Source organism: Camponotus vicinus, unplaced genomic scaffold (genome assembly GCF_025532165.1).
Source record: "Camponotus vicinus isolate PSW18456_S1 unplaced genomic scaffold, iyCamVici1.0 SCAF_3, whole genome shotgun sequence".
NCBI classification, from domain to species: domain Eukaryota; kingdom Metazoa; phylum Arthropoda; class Insecta; order Hymenoptera; family Formicidae; genus Camponotus; species Camponotus vicinus.
Window position 1 is genome coordinate 14,806,742 of NW_028141967.1, and position 16,792 is coordinate 14,823,533.

The 16,792-nt window shown below is 29.6% G+C and overlaps 4 protein-coding genes across 9 annotated transcripts in view; 3 read left to right on the top strand and 1 right to left on the bottom strand.

Annotated features, from left to right (window-relative positions):
- The window catches only part of Spri (Src homology 2 domain-containing protein sprint), a 323,123-nt gene that overhangs the window by 260,794 nt on the left and 45,537 nt on the right, over window positions 1-16,792 (bottom strand). The window contains exon 2 of one of the 3 annotated variants that reach the window (XM_083092807.1): window positions 13,643-13,696. The exons of the other annotated variants lie outside the window; for them this stretch is intronic. The gene's annotated coding sequence lies outside the window, so the exon portion shown is untranslated. The remainder of the gene's footprint in view (window positions 1-13,642; window positions 13,697-16,792) is intronic. 3 annotated transcript variants of the gene reach the window in all.
- Window positions 3,754-9,840, top strand: LOC145968547 (uncharacterized). Of its 3 annotated transcripts, none has more exons than XM_083094104.1 (5): window positions 3,754-3,854; window positions 4,941-5,025; window positions 5,529-5,578; window positions 6,333-6,447; window positions 7,564-9,840. In XM_083094104.1, the coding sequence occupies exons 1-5, from the start codon at window positions 3,822-3,824 to the stop codon at window positions 7,605-7,607; spliced, it is 327 nt and encodes a 108-aa protein (XP_082950230.1). In that variant the 5' UTR covers window positions 3,754-3,821; the 3' UTR covers window positions 7,608-9,840. The 3 variants fall into 3 exon arrangements, with proteins under 3 accessions (XP_082950230.1, XP_082950228.1, XP_082950229.1); XM_083094102.1 differs by lacking the exon at window positions 7,564-9,840 and adding an exon at window positions 6,909-7,221; XM_083094103.1 differs by lacking the exon at window positions 7,564-9,840 and adding an exon at window positions 6,909-7,221 and having other exon boundaries at window positions 5,532-5,578.
- On the top strand, window positions 8,141-9,591 carry LOC145969101 (uncharacterized). Its single transcript, XM_083094958.1, has 2 exons — window positions 8,141-8,494; window positions 8,572-9,591. The coding sequence occupies exons 1-2, from the start codon at window positions 8,141-8,143 to the stop codon at window positions 9,589-9,591; spliced, it is 1,374 nt and encodes a 457-aa protein (XP_082951084.1).
- On the top strand, window positions 9,957-11,275 carry LOC145968545 (uncharacterized). 2 transcript variants are annotated; one of them, XM_083094101.1, is made up of 3 exons: window positions 9,957-10,234; window positions 10,335-10,413; window positions 10,518-11,275. In XM_083094101.1, exons 1-2 carry the CDS (start codon window positions 9,982-9,984, stop codon window positions 10,394-10,396), a joined length of 315 nt encoding a protein of 104 aa, XP_082950227.1. In that variant the 5' UTR covers window positions 9,957-9,981; the 3' UTR covers window positions 10,397-10,413; window positions 10,518-11,275. The 2 variants fall into 2 exon arrangements, with proteins under 2 accessions (XP_082950227.1, XP_082950226.1); XM_083094100.1 differs by having other exon boundaries at window positions 9,957-10,413.

The window sequence follows — 16,792 nt, forward strand, 5'->3', positions numbered from 1 at the left end:
AAGCACCACGTAAAATTTCGAGACATTAATTAAAGAAGATCGGCCAATCCGTGCGAGTATAAGAACGCGGCGAGAAAAGCCATCCCAAGTGAGACGCTCTCCAAAACATGATGGCGGCGCGCGGCGCTTCAGCGTTGGTGAGTAAACCGCACCCACCGCTTCGGTCGAGCGCTTCTCTCATTCGTCTGATTTTAATAATTAATATTTCTATTATTATTGCGAAAATCGTTAAACGGTATAGGACTTCTTTATTTAATTTACTGCTGTACCTCTTCACAAGTGCGTGATAGAGTATTCAGGAACACCCTGTATATACAGGATGTCTGAGACCACCCGTACATCCCTTTTCTTTCAAAAACTAAGCATTTTTGAGAAAAAACGTTTTAGACAAAAATTGTATGGTTTTGAGGGAAACATAAAATGGTGTCATTGGTTACACCCTCAATAGTCGTTTGAAGGTCACGTAAAGGTCACTTTCAATTTCTTAAATGGGACTTCCTACTTTTCATTACATATTCTTGTAGCGTATTTCAAGAGCTTTCCAAAACACTATAATTAAATATTTTTTAAGTACTTTTCGAGTTATAAGGCTTGAAAGTGTTTTGACCCCGAACCGTGAGAGGCAAAGAAAATAATGAATATGCAATAAGCAGTTACACAACAAGTTTTTCTTTAAAATAATTATGTGTTTTCTTTACATTAATTGATTCATATTGTTTGCAAAAATCAAAAGTAAGGAATTCGAAAAATAAATATTTAACAAAATATGTCAAAATATTTTTGTCTCCGCGCGCTTCTACTCACGCAGATCTTCTTTAATTATTTTTTTCGTTAATTATTGCGAATATCGCAAAATAGTATAGGACCTTCCTTCTTAATTTGAGTCAATCTACCTTCACACTTCGGGACTGCGAAAAGTTTTCAGATACCCTGTATACATTCGGAGTGTCTTGCTCCAGAATTATGACCTTTGCCTTCTCTCTCAATGTTCGAATCGGCAAGACTCAACAGGGGTACACTCACTTTGTACTTGATGCCAGTTTCCAGCAAAAATTTCTTAAATTTATCAGTGAATTCTATTCTTTGATCAGTCCTTAAGACTTGAACTCGATTTCCAGTTTCGGCTTTGCTTTCCTGGACGACTTTCTTGAATATATTGAGCATCTCATTTTTCGTATTAATGAATACGATCTTGATGAGACCAGTGCTTTCATCAATGAGAGATATAAAGTACTGACAGCCAGACATCGATGGAGTATAGATTTTTTACTCGTCTGCGTGAATTCGTGTACCAGGTTCGCATTCTTTTTTCTGATCACTTTTGTAAAATTCTTTCGTCATCTTTCCATCGAAGTTCCACAGAAGAATTTCTTGCTGCTATGACCGTAATTCTCTTTGACCTTAGTATAGCCTTGATCTGTTTGAGACATGCACCTAACCACTGATGCCAGGGTTGCTAAGTAGCTTGCCCATCTTCAGTCGATTAATCTTCACCATTAATTCTCGGTTTGATCATCAAACATGGACACATCAACGAATCGCATATCATCTGGTATCCTCTAATGACCATGCCATTCTTCTTGAACAAGATTTCGTGTCCATACATAGCAACTCAGCAACAATAAGTAGACTGATCCGAAATCAGGACACTAACGTACTTCTTTCAAAATTTTTGTCTGCCACTTGCTGCCATCATATGTCCATATGTCAATAGTGCCCTTACCGGTCGCGTTTAAGTATTTGTCATCGCCGATTCTCAACCGTTCGTGGATTCAATTGTTTCAATTCTGAGGACTATTCCTTTCTTCGGCTAATATGGCGATAAGCAGCTAAATTCGGCCATTCAGCACTCGTTATCATTGTTATTTAAAGCGGTCACGAAGGCCTCGAGGTTTCCTTGACCTCGTAGGCAGCTAATGATTCTATGTTGTTGCTTTTCTTCATACTTTTGACAGATTTTTCTAACGGACAATCTCTAGCGAAGTGTCCTATGCCGTAAAAATTGTGGCATCTCAATGTTTTCTTACCACTTCCTTTAGATTGACCTTACTGTTTACATTTCAACTTCTTCGTTATTTCTCCTTGGATCAATAACACAAACATCCTCGGGATTGCTCTTAACGATCTGCTCTTTACCAGCTTCCTTTTCGATGCCATGAGCTTTCCCTGTAATTCAGCAATTGTTAGATTCAGATTTGGTGCAACGCCGTACCTCTCTAAAACTGTTGAGCTATTCAGATTCAAGTAAACTGCGGATTTTCGTGATCATGGTTTCCCTGCTAACTGTCTCTTCAAAGCTTCTCAATCGTTACTCAACTTCAGTTAGGCCTGCAATGTATGTTGGTACGTTCATACTTTCTAATCATCGGTAGTCATGAAAATCCTCATTGACCAACAGCTTTGTAGTTGCCGATACATCTTCATAGAATGCTGTTAGACGTATCCATATATCTCTCATTACGATGTATATTGATAAAACTTTGAAGTGACCTTTATCGAATATATTGGAAATCAGCGATTTCGCTAGTACACTATTTTTCCGCTTCGCTTTCCATCTCGCTTTAGTAACTTCAAAAGTTTTGCCGCTTCGTTTCATCAATCAAGCCTTCAAAGGATCTTGATTCCAGAAGTGCCACCATCTCGAATTTCCATCGCGTGAATTCCATTACCCTGTCACTCTCTAAACATCTCACGATTTTTCTTTGTCTGCGGCGACAGCCTCTTTAAGCTCAAAAAAAAATAACATACATCCCGCGCGAATTACTACATATATACAGTGGACACTCACAAAATATTCGATTAATTAACTTAAATATCTCATCATGTATTTAATCCTACATCGTTTTAATTATTGTTAAATAGAATGATTTCCTTAGAGTTTTCAATATCCAACTTCAATAAAAAAACTATTATACTATATTTTTGTAATCCATGAATATTGTTTTCTAGCAATTACTCGTTAGGTGATGAAAAGTGTGTAAATGCTCTCTTCACAGGATATGCATCGATACCGTTGCAGATGGATTCGCTCGTTGATAGAATGAGTGTATAAACACTCTTGACTTCCTTTTACATACATCCCTATCTTTACTGAATGTTCGATGTATATTACGGATATACATATAACGTATGAATTGAAAAGGAAGTAATTAAAATTATAAAACTAAAAATTTATATAATTGAAATTGAAATTTTTACGCTTTATTAACATTCCGTGTTATATTGTCTTAAGTATTTTTATATGAAAAAAAGGTAAATAGTGAATTTATTTTTTTCTCATTTTCTATCATTCATTTATCACTAAAACATTTTTTTGAACTTTTTTTGAACTTTTCATCATTTTAATATTTTTGTTATTAAATTAAAGTAATTATATTTTTATATAAAATTTACGTATTTTCCAATACATTATGGTTTATTTGTGCATGTATTTCGATTTATCAAATTCAAATCGACAAATGTACAATTTTAATTTAACAAGTTTTCTTCAACATTGGCAAATAATTCTTAATGATGTTTATGCGAGAGGAAGAAATCGTCATCACTGAGTCATTACCGAGAAATTATTGTGTTTGTTTCCATACAGATTTTTTTCTTAATTATTATTAATTACAAGTATTTATTCACAATTATTCACATTTATTTAATCACAAGTAATTATTATTAATCACAAATTTATTCATGACGTCAAGAAACTAGATTAGTTTTTTTATTAGTAGTTCTATTTGACATAAATAGGCAGTTGAGTATCAATGCGCGACAATCTAAAAGGAAACTAGAAACAGTATACTTTGTTATCAGAGTACTTGAAGAACGGTAGAATGAAGAATTTTGTGCTCATAATGTGTTTTCTGGTAAGTGGAAAGCGATACACAAACTAAAAATGTTCGAGACGTATTACGATAAGAGAAAAAATATTAATATTTTTTTTCTTCAAATAATTAAAATTACTTTAATAAAAGTTCATTTTCCATACTGCCGAACGATTTTTTACATCATTACTGCATTCATTATATGCTAAGTACACTTAAAAAAGCCTCATATTGAACCTTCTTTAATATTACCCTTCTTTAATATTGCTTTCTTTAATATAATATATTGCTTTCTTTATTGCTTCTTTAATATAATATATTGCTTTCTTTAATTTATATAAAATTTTATAATATTATAAAAATTTGAAATAATATATTGGAAAAAATCTTGATTAAATAAAATATTCTAACTAATAATAAAGAGTTCTAACTAATTCTAGTTCTAACTAATAATAAAGTGTTATTTTATATATTTTTTAAATATGTGATTTAAGTAAAAACAGAATTTTGAAAAATGTAAATGATACCGCTTTTTGTTATGTATATATGATACATGCATGTTCTTTGTGACATTTTTGTTTTATAGTATATCGAAATTTTTTTCCAATTATATTATTCACAAACATGTAATGCGTCTAATATAATTATAATATAATATAAATTATTATTATAATATAAATAAGCTCCATAAATTTTAATTTAATTTTTAATATAAATTAATGTATATATTTCAATATACATTTTTTATTTCATTAGTTTTTAAAATCATTTTAAAATCTAACACAGGATAAAAATAGTTGATAATAATGGTAAATGACTTTAATTTTTATTTTTATTATAAATAAATAATGTAACATTGTTTTTTTTAATTAAAGTACATAATATAATGTAATGTTATTTCATTGTATTAAAAATAAATATTTTATAAATGAATAAAATGTGGAATGTGTGTATATGTACTTACATCAAATATTATCTGTGTTCGCAACAGTATTGAAAATAATTTCTTATTCAATGTCGAATAAAAGTCTGAAAAATGCAAAAAAGTAATATATTAAATGCATTCAAAATGATACATTAAATTTAAATAATTTAAATAATTTAAGAGAATACAAAACGATTTTTTAGGCAATTTCATACGCAATTGATCCTGAAGAAGTGAAGAAATTCTATAGGAACTATGCAATTTGTGTCCAAGAATTGAATGTACCAAGTTAGTATCGATAATATTACGTTAAATATTAATGTTGGATATTAAATGGATCCAAACTAATAAAATACAATATTAAATAAAATATCATATTTAATAAATAAAGTTAAAAGCAAAAATTTCAAGATTTTTAGTTATCAAATAATTTTTATTACCAATATTAATAATTACAATAAACATTTTCAAAACAAGTTCTTCTAGTCTTTTAAAAATAAATAAAAAGGAAAAAAATTTTTTCTCTTCAAATTAATAATATTATTACATTAAAATAGAAATAAACAAGACTAACTTTTTGCATCAACAATTTTATTTGAAAGATTTGAAAACAATAATATTAAACAATAATATTAAACGAATAAGTTGTATATATTCGAGTTTTTAATTTAAAATAAATTTTACTTATTAGTTTATTTAATGTTGCTAAGTTACAAGCGTACCTATAGTGTAATAATTAAATTATTTATAATAATAAAAGAGATTTGTATTATCAAATTTATATATTTTAGAAGAATTAACACCAAAAGTGATCAAATGTACACTCCAAAAGTTCGAAACGGTATGTATGTGTATATATATATATATATATATATATATATATATATATATACACATGTAATATATATATACTAATTACATAAATAAAGTATACATAATTTATGCAAGAAATATTTTTTAAACATGTCGATATCATTTTATTTAAATTAAAAGACTTAGATATACTAACAAAATTTGGTTTTAAACTTTGTCTAGTATGCATAATTAACAATTATATTTACTTGTAACTAATTTTAAATATCATTAACAATTAACTAATAACGTTACTAAATAATGCTATTGAATATATGTAACTAAAAATTATTCAGAAAATTGAATTATTTTTATTATATTAATAAGAAAGAAAATCTTTTAAAATTAATTATGCATTATAAACAGCTTTAATAGAATTTTACCCAATACAATACTTTTTTAAAAGATTTCTTCTTACTTATAAATCGATTTCTAACAGTGACAGATATGTTTTATATGTTTGTAATTATAAATTGCAAATGCTGTTGACCAATAATTTTTTAAAAATAAACTTATGATCCTTCATGTTTCATAACATAATATGAAAGATAACATTAGCATATCTCATATAGCTTTCTTATGATTTTTAAATTTCATTTTCTAATCCTAACTTCACAATTACATCTCACATAAATAATTTTTTAAATTAATTATGACGATTATATGTATCACTTTGTAAACGTACAGACGTACATTAAATTCATTAAGAGTAATAAATAAATAATACTATTTTATCGCTTTAGATCGACGAACAAGGTTTAATTGTAAAAGAAAGACTTTTTAAAATTTTTGAAAAGATCATTTCCGAGACCAACTTGCTGCGAGCAAAAAATCTCGCTTCCACGTGCATTGAACAAGGTAAAGAAAATATTTGTAGTAATGTATATAACTGACATATTATTTGTATTGCGTTATTTTATTATTATTGTATTATTGTGGTATTGTATTATTTTATTCGTATTATTAGATATTTTATACAAAATATTCTTTATATATGTATATATATATATATATATATATATAATTTCATTTCATATCACGCGTTTTTTTTATTTTTTATAGCATAATTATTTATACATCACACTTATATATTAATAAAATAATTGTCAAGAAATTACTGTAAATGTTTAAATATAAACTATCTTTTTAATTAACTATTATCCTTATAATTGAAAATTATAATTAGAAATGAATTTTTTTTAATATTATTGTTGTATATATACTATATTAAAATACTTAGTTATATACATTAAAAGTAATACACTACTATATGTTAAAACAAAATTTCTTTCAACAACCTATTTTATTCCAAATTGCAGAATACCAAAGCCCAATAACAGAAGGAAATAATGACGAAAAGACTTTAGCATTTATAAAATGTGCAATACTAATAAACGATTTAATAGAAAAACCTCTATAAAAAAGAAGTAATATATTATATATTCCTTCTTATACATATACAATTTTCATATCAAATGATAACGATATGGAAAGAGTCCATGCAATTAGTTAAATATTAATAATATTCGCTCTACATCAATGCATTGTTGAGAATTTGAAATAAAGATTTCTTTCTCCTGCATTATAATTGACTCTTGTATTTTTATTTCAATAAAATATATTTAACACTCATTTGGAAACGTTATAAAAATCCCTGCCTTTTATATTACAATATAATATTATACAATTAAAATATTATAAATATAATGTTTTTATTTAAAATATAATGTTTTTACATAAGATTATTTCAAATAAAAATGTTACTAAAAAAAATTATATGCTATCAAAAGTTTTACTTGTATGTATGTAATAATGCAAATACAACGTATTACGTTTCATTTTTTGCCAAAATCATTCATGTCTTGTGACGCTCTACTTTAATTTAAATCTCTCATCGAATTAAGCTTCACTCGAATCTATTCCATAAATATGTATTTAATTCTATATCGTTTTAATTATTGTTTGATTATATAGAGATCTCTTTGGAGTTTTCAATGTCAACGCTCGTGAGCGGGTAGACTGATCTTTGGAGAAGAGGAAGTGAAATACCTAAGCCACACTATCAATAAAGATGATATCACACCGCTAAAAGACCGCGTATCCGTCATAATTAGCTATCCAAAGCCTAGAACTGTTATGGAACTCCGCCGATTTCTGGGCCTCATAAATTTCTACAGGAGGTTCATAAAGAATGCAGCATCCTCCCAAGCCCCGCTTCACGCTCTAACTGCAAGAGCTACCAAACGAGGCAAGCGATCGGTTCCGTGGACTTCGGAGAAGCTCCAGCTTCGGCAACGCCGAACAGGCGTTTGAACAATGTAAGCAGCAGCTCGCGCAGGCGTCCCTCTTGGCGCATCCTTGTGAGGGAGCACCCTTACTGTTGCACACCGACGCATCGGATTTTGCCATGGGCGCCACTCTACAATTCCAGGAAGACAAGTGGGTCCCACTCGGATTCTACTCCAAGAAACTCACCGTCGCTTAAAGTAAATATAGCACTTACGGTCGCGAACTTTTAGCAATTTACTCTAGCATTAAATTCTTTCGACACATGCTCGAAGGTCGAGATTTCACGATCGCAACGGATCACAAACCTCTAATTTTCGCTTTTGATCAGAAGTCATCTAAAGCATCTCCTCGTCAGATACGTCAGCTCGACTTCATTGGACAATTCTCTACGCAAATCGTCCATTTACCAGGCTCAAGCAATATAGTAGCGGATGCACTCTCTCGTCTGCAAACAATCGATATGCCCGTAGTCGTGACTACAGATGATCTAGCACGGGAACAAAGTAGCGACGAAGAACTCAAAACATTACTGCAATCTGAAAGCAACTTGAAGCTACGACAGTTGCGCCTCGATGACTCCGATCGCACCGTCTTCTGCGACGTCTCAGGCAGCGATGTACGACCATACGATCCCGGATCCCTCCGTTGAACGATCTTCAACACCGTCCATGGTTTAGCTCATCCTGGCGCTAGAGCTACCAGGAAGCTCATCACACGAAGATTCGTGTGGTCCTCACTCAACAAGGACATCACTTATTGGGTCAAGACATGCCTCGCGTGCCAACGAGCCAAAATCCAGCGACACAACAGAAACGCACCAGAGCATATTACGGTCCCCGACTCGAGATTCTACCACGTTCACCTCGACATTGTCGGTCCTCTTCCGCCGTCGCATGGCTATCAATACTGCCTCACGGCTATCGACAGATTCACTCGCTGGTCGGAAGCTATTCCTATCGCCGATACTACCGCCGACACTATCATCAAGACTTTCTATTCATCCTGGGTAACTCGCTTCGACGCCCCAGCAAATCTAACGATCGCGGCTCACAATTTGAGTCCTTATTGTTTCAGGCACTAACTCATTTCTTGGGAGCGAAAAGAATCAGGACGACGGCATATCACCCTGCCTCTAACGGAGCTATCGAGCAATTTCACAGATCATTGAAGACCGCCATACGCTGCCATGCCAACCCCGAATGGGTCGACACCTTACCAATTGTCCTTTTGGGCCTTCGCGCAAGCCTGAAAGAAGACATCAAAGTCAGTGCAGCCGAGTTGGTGTACGGAACATCTCTCCGTCTTCCCGGCGAATTCTTCATCGATGAGGACTCTCCAACAAACCCACAATCTTTCATCGAACTCCTCCGCCAACAGATTCGGAACGTTCGCTCATCACGCGTATCACAACAAACCAAGGGCCTTCACCCTCAAGGATCTGTACACACGCACGCACGTTTTTGTACGTGTAGATTCAACCAAAAGACCTTTAGATCGCCCATACCAAGGACCCTACGAAGTCTTGAAACGAATTTCCGACAGAGTTTTCAAAATCAAGATCAAAGAAGAGCCCGTCAACGTCTCATCAGAAAGGCTGAAACCAGCATATTTGGAAAATTTCCCGGACAACCTTTCCATCGTACCCGCACCACCCCTGAAGACTTACCCATCTCCAAAAACCAAAAGCATCAAATTCGCGACCTAAATACTTAGACCGCTCTGGAAGGGGGTAGTGTGGCATCCGCCTCAACACCGAATGCACCATTACCATGTTACTAGCCGTTCGCCGCTTTCGGGAACTCACTAGGTTTAAGACCCTATATACATATAGATACTTATGTATTGACTCCACTCAGTTCGATCTCTTCCGTGGTTGTTAACGGTCAAAAAAGCTAGAAGACCAAAGATGATCTCTTGCAATAGTATGTATAGTTATTAAAATAAAGTTTATATTTTTATTAATCGTTGAGTCGATTAACTCGCCTACACGCCTACGCTACATCGCCAAGCTGTTTCTGCCATCTATCGGCATAGGATTAAATTTTAAGCAAGACATTTCTGATAAAACATGTGCAAAGATCAAGCTTTGGTAAGCAGATAGTGATGATACAACAGGACATTAGTCTGACAATGCCAATAGCCTCATTAAAACCGTTCCTCGACGAAAGCGGCATTATAAGAGTTGGAGGACGATTAGGTAATTCAGAATTCGAAAAGGACAAGAAGCATCCGATTCTTTTACCTGGAAATCACATATTTACGGAGAGTTTATTTTCTAAGAAGCACAAGCAATTATTACATGTAGGGCCTCAAGCACTTTCAGCGTCCATTCGGAAACGATTTTGGCCTTTAAGAGGTAGAATTTTAACTCGTAAGATCGTCAAATCTTGTACATATTGTTTTCGAGCTAATCCTAGACCAATGCAGCATATCATGAATCATCTCCCCTCCGCTAGAATTACAACCACATTTCCCTTTGAAACTACGGGCGTCGATTATGCGGGGCCTTTTCAAGTAAAAGATCGCAAAGGAAGGGTTTGTAAAATATCAAAATGTTACATTTGCTTATTCATTTGTTTTGCTATCAAAGTCATGCACCTTGAGCTCGTTTCGAGATTTGACAGTGGAGGCATTTTTAGCAACGTTGAGACGTTTCGTATCGCGAAAAGGAGGAAACGAGAAAAGGAAGGAAGAGAGGAAAACCGGCACAGAATTATTCTGATAACGGTAAAAACTTTGTTGATGGAAACAACACTCTCAAAGAGTTAAATAAATTTTTGAACGAAGAAGCAAACGTCATAAATGAAGCGATGGCAGAGCAGAGCATTTCCTGAAACTTCATCCCAGCCTATTTGCCTCACTTTAGTGCTTATGGGAGGCGAGGGTAAAATCTGTTAAACACTATTTAAAGAGAGTCGCTGCTAATGCATTATTAACGTTTGAGGAATTTATACTCTACTTGTTCAGATCGAGGCCATTTTCGAGAAAGAAGATAAATTATCGCTAAGCCATTATCAAGAAATATTGCGTTTTCATCTGTATACAGGGTGTCCGATTCGTAAGGGACCAAACGAAAAGTGATGATAGATTGGGTCAAACTGAAAAGAAAAGTCCTCTACCATTTTGCAAAATTTGCAATAATTATTAAGTAATAAGCAAAATGTTACATGAAGGTTACCTTTAATTTTTTAAATGGAACCCCCTATTTTTTATTATGTATTCTTATAGCTTATCTCGAGAGCTTTCCAAAACACTATAATAAAGTATTTCTTCATTGAGTACTTTTCGAGTTATGAGGCTTGAAATAATTTCTTAATTTTACATAAACCATAAAATATCTAGTAAAATATTCATTTTTCGATTATCTTACCTTAATACTTTTATATACAAAACAATGAGAGGAATCAATTGGTGTAAAGAAAAAACATAGTTGTTTTAAAAAAAAAAAATATGTAATTTGCAATTAACAATTACATATTTTTTCTTAAAAACAACTATGTTTTTTTTTTTACACCAATTGATTCCTCTCATTATCCTCAGTTGAAATATCGAGATACGCATCAATTGAAGAAGTGACCTCCAAAAAAAAATTAATATTTTGTATATCAAAAATATCAGTGTATTTTGTATGTCAAAACAGCAAAATGAAGACTCTCCTGCTCGTGTCATGTTTGGTGATAAATGAAGCAAATACAAGTAGTTTACGGATCACACAAAATCATACTAATAATGACAAAAATAATAATGATATATTAAATATAAATAAATAATTATAAATATAAATAAATAATTATAAAATAAAAAGTAAATATATATTTTTACATTTTTCAGACAATTTCCACTGCTAATCTTCAAAAGATAGAAACACTCCATGCTGACTACGCAAATTATAGTGATACATTCAACATGCCGGATAAGTAATAAATCACAAAAATATTACAATTAAATTTAAATGAATTAGATTTAAATGGATACAGAAATTATAAAATGTAATATTTATTGTATAAAGTTAAAAATAAAAAAAAATTTCGAATTTTATTGTTTGTAAATAATTTTTATTATTACTAACAGTTTATATTATTACAATATAAACATTTCCAAAACAAGTTCTTTTCAATACAAGTTCTTTCAATGTTCGTTAAAAATAAAAAAAATGAAAAAAACAACTTTTCCCTTCAAAACAATAATATTATTATATTAAAACAGAATTTAAAAGTAAAACAAAACAAAATACTTTTTGCACCAAGAATCTTATTTGAAAGGTTTAAAAAGGAATAATATTAGACAATTAAATTATATATTTAAATTATTAAATAAGTTTATTTATAAATTTAATTGTCAAATTATGAGCATATATATAAAATTATATTATTAAATTTGTAAATGATACATTTTAAGAATGAACTCCAAAGGTGATCAGGTGTATGTTCCACCCGTATGAACTAGTACGTACTACACATGCACACACACGCGTGTGCGTACATACATGCATAACACATATCTATATAATATCTATTATATGTGCATTATATAATTACATAAATACTTGGCTAAAAGAAAAAGATTGTAACAAGAAAAGAAACAATTTAATTTATTTCTTGATATTGAATATTAATTATTCAGAATAAATGAAATTAACATGATGATTATGTGATGAAAACTTATTACATTTTAAAAATTACATTGTAATTGTATTTATGTATGTGAATCAAATTTAAATTTAAATCAAATTTAAATAAAATTTTAATTTATTAACTTGAATTTTATTCAAAATATTGTCTCGCAAGCATAATAAGCTATTATTTCATGATTAATATTAAACGCCATTATCAATTAACTAAAAACATGTTGTTATATATAATATTCATAATATAAATAATATTCAAGAAGTTTTAAAATAATATTTATAGTAAAATAATCTCAAAACATGCGGTCTTACTTGCTTACAAAACAATTGCTAGTAGAGAGTCATTGTTTTCGATATGTCGAGGTGTTACCAAATAATTTATCTAGAATTTCACATCAAATAAACTTTTGATTAAAATATCTTAGAAATTAAAACCGTAATTAAAAATCTAACCGTCAAAAAATCAAAAAATCTAATTATCGATTTCAATATTCCAGTGTATACTTGAAAAGGACCACAACCATATCGTCGAAACGTCGTAATTTTTAATAAATAAACAAGAATTTTGGCTAGTTTTGGTCGATTATATATATATTTTTTAATGATCCTTTGATTATTCTACTAGCGATATTAAGATAATTTAAGAAAACCTTTTAAAAATCTAACAATATTTTTCTAATACAATGTAGATGCAAATTTTCAATTATGATTAGTTTGAGTAAAATTAGCGCAGTTAAGTCTAAGATATGAAAATTGTGTACCAGAATTGTGACATTTCATTCTTTCAGACTCACGTCCATACGCTCGCACGTACACATGCAAAGTGATTTTGTCCCTAATGACATATGCGCAATGTTATGATTGTAAAGATATATTCACAAAGTTCACAAAATATGAACGGGTTTATCCAATTGAAGCTGTCATTCAAACAACCATTTCTATCTATGATGCATCGTATCAATTGTCTCTTATTTGAAAATATATAACATATTATTATACTTATTTATATTTATTATTATTATTATTATTATTATTATTATTATTATTATTATATTATATTATATTATATTTATATGTAATAATATATTATATATATTCAAATATAATAATAAATATAAATAAATGTAATATACTTGCCCCGCATTCAGACCGTACAGTTAACCCTTTCGTATCTTCGGGACATATATGTACCTGAGAAAAAAATTATAACTTTTAAACAAATAATCCTATCAATTTTTATCTCTGCTTGTTTTAAAGAAGAAGGTTCAGCTATATGTGAAAAAATCATCACTTTGAAATGTAATATTTGCAATAAAATATAGTTATCTTTGCAAAAAACTTTTCAAACTTTTAGGTAGTAAAGAATAACTGTATATTATGTCGAAAAATCGTAAAATTGATGCGCTAATTATAAACTTAAAGTTTTATTTAAATATGATTACAATTTTATTATGATAGATATTATATTATAATAGTTTATATGTGTAATCAAAATGTGCGCGAAGTAAGACGATGCGTGTAACGGGCATTCGAAAGAGTCTTGCAAAAAAAGTGTATAACAATGCCACGAACATGTGTATGTATATTCAGAAAAAACGTAATATATATTTAGAAAAATAAAATTCAAGCTCGTATTTTAAATATATTGATATGTCAGCTTTTCATGACCGTCATCTTGAATCTGCCATTTTAAATTTAAATTTTGATAGTAAAGAGCATCCGCAAATTTCGCCCGTTTTGGTGATCCTCACGGATTGAATCGAGTTGTGGTCTAAATAATTGCTTATGATGGTATATTAATTTGGGAAAAATTTCAAGTTAAGCATAGGAATGGTTTCGGAGATATGAAGAGTCAAGATTGTCGCAATCGGTAAGTATGCAATAATTTGTTTAAGCAAATTGTTTAAACAAGTTTAATTTTGCAATTTAAACTCCAGATTTGGAAACAGATACCTGAAACCACTTAAATTATAAACATTTCGAACGCACATTTGCTCAATTCCATATTCATTAAATAGTTAAGTAAACTATAAAAACACACATCTAATCAGAACTATCAGTATAAGGGGCTCAGAATGAAGATATTTGATAATAAACTCTTCAATATCAAACTCTTCATCCTACAGCTTCTAAGCCAATATATTTGAAATTCAATTTCAAATCCTTAAACTCCGAGTATGGCCAATGAGATTTTGAGTCATAAACACACATATTTCTCTTTGAATCAACATAATATTCTCATATATGCCGTACCGTTAGATTCGCTTATCGATTTTGACAACTTTGACTCTTCATATCTCCGAAACCATTCCTATGCTCAACTTGAAATTTTTCTCAGATTAATATATCATCGTAAGCTATCATTTAAACCACAATTCGATTCAATCCGTGAGGATCATCAAACGGACGAAAAAACAAGTGCTTTTTGCGGATACTCTTTGGAATCAGCATCCCCGAAAACCTATAAAACTATCTTCATATAAAACGCATATATTTTTTGGGAAAATTGAAGATGCGAAAAGGTTAAAGCTTATTTTGTAATTATTTTGTAATATAAAAATTGCACTTATTAAATAATGAAAAGATTAATACAAAGAATATTTACACCTATATGTATAATATTTTATAAAGTTTTATAGAAAAATCATAAGAAACAAAAACAAAAAGAGCAATTTGTGACAGCTTATCAGTCTAATAAAATTACAACTTATAGACTAAACATTTAATTATATATATATATATATATATATATATATATATATATATATATATATAAGATTTTACATTTTATTCGAAAGATAAACGACTCGGGCACATCAAGTTTTCATATCTCATTTCGATCTGAAGGTCATTTATATGATTTAAAATTTGTGTGAAATTTTTTTAAAACTATACACCATATAAAAAGTGCTTTAGGAATTAAAGGAATTTTAATTCATTTAGTATCAATAACCAATTAAGTACATTTTAAGTACATTTTTATACAATTATTGTATTTGACTAATTGTACTGATCTCGTGTTAGTTTTTAAAATTTTTCATTTTTATCATTTTTTTAGATTTTTTACTTTGTACTTTTTTTACTTTCGTAAGATTTCTTTTAGGAGGATATTAGATTCTTTTAAAGTTCATATTTTAAATTATTATTTGTATATTATAACTAATTGCTCTTGTGCACTTAAAATTATTATTTGTAATTTTGACAATCAAAATTGTCAAAAATGCGAAGCAGGCAAACAATATTATTAGTAATTCCAATAATGTAGCAAAATTATAGTATTTTGATATTAATGAAACAATTTGGGAATCGGCTGATTTGTGTATGTGCGTATGTATATATGTGTGTGTGTGTGTATTCTTATGTTATTGCTAAATTATGTAATAATTAATAAATAATATAAATTAATAAAGAATATACAATATTAATTAATATCGCGCACGCAATTCTAGGTCGATAAACAAGATCTAATCAAGAAAGAAGAAAATCTTTTTAAAAATGATGAAAATACTATCTCCGATAAGAGTGCATTAAATCAAGCAAAATAGCTCAGTTCTAAATGCATAGAGCAAAGTAAACGATAAATATTCTTAATAATTTATACATTTTGTACTTGATATATCTTATTATTTACATTATATTAATTTATATTATTATTTTATTCATATTATTATTTTACATATAATATTGTTATTATATATATTTCATCTTTTCGCTTTATTTTTTATATATTATTGCCTATATATCATTTATATATTAATTGCTATAAAAATCAATACAAATTTTAAAATACATTGTATCACTTGTTTTCTCTTTCTAATTCCTTCTATTATATTTTCATATAATTAGAAATTATGATTAGACATAAATTTTCTTTTAATATTATTGTATATAATATAATATTATAATACACATTAATGAAATTATTTATATTATTGAACACTGCCAATGGCCTTCATATATTGTGAAGTTGCTGATTAATGTTCACTTTGTTTTATTTCGTATAGTTTTTGAGATATTTAACAAAAAAGGTTTACTGATTATGAACATACAAATTACTTATATCAGATATTTCTTTACAATATATTTCGAGGATTTATATTATTTATAAAGTCATTTAGTCTCAATACGTTGCTCACAAAATCAATATACGTTATCATGAATTCCTTAGCATCGTTAGTGACAAGCAGAAATTGATTGATTATTTAATCAGTCATAATGTTATTCGTGAAAAGATAAATTGTTTTGTACGAAAGCATGACGCAATTTGAGTTATATATGATGTTTGAT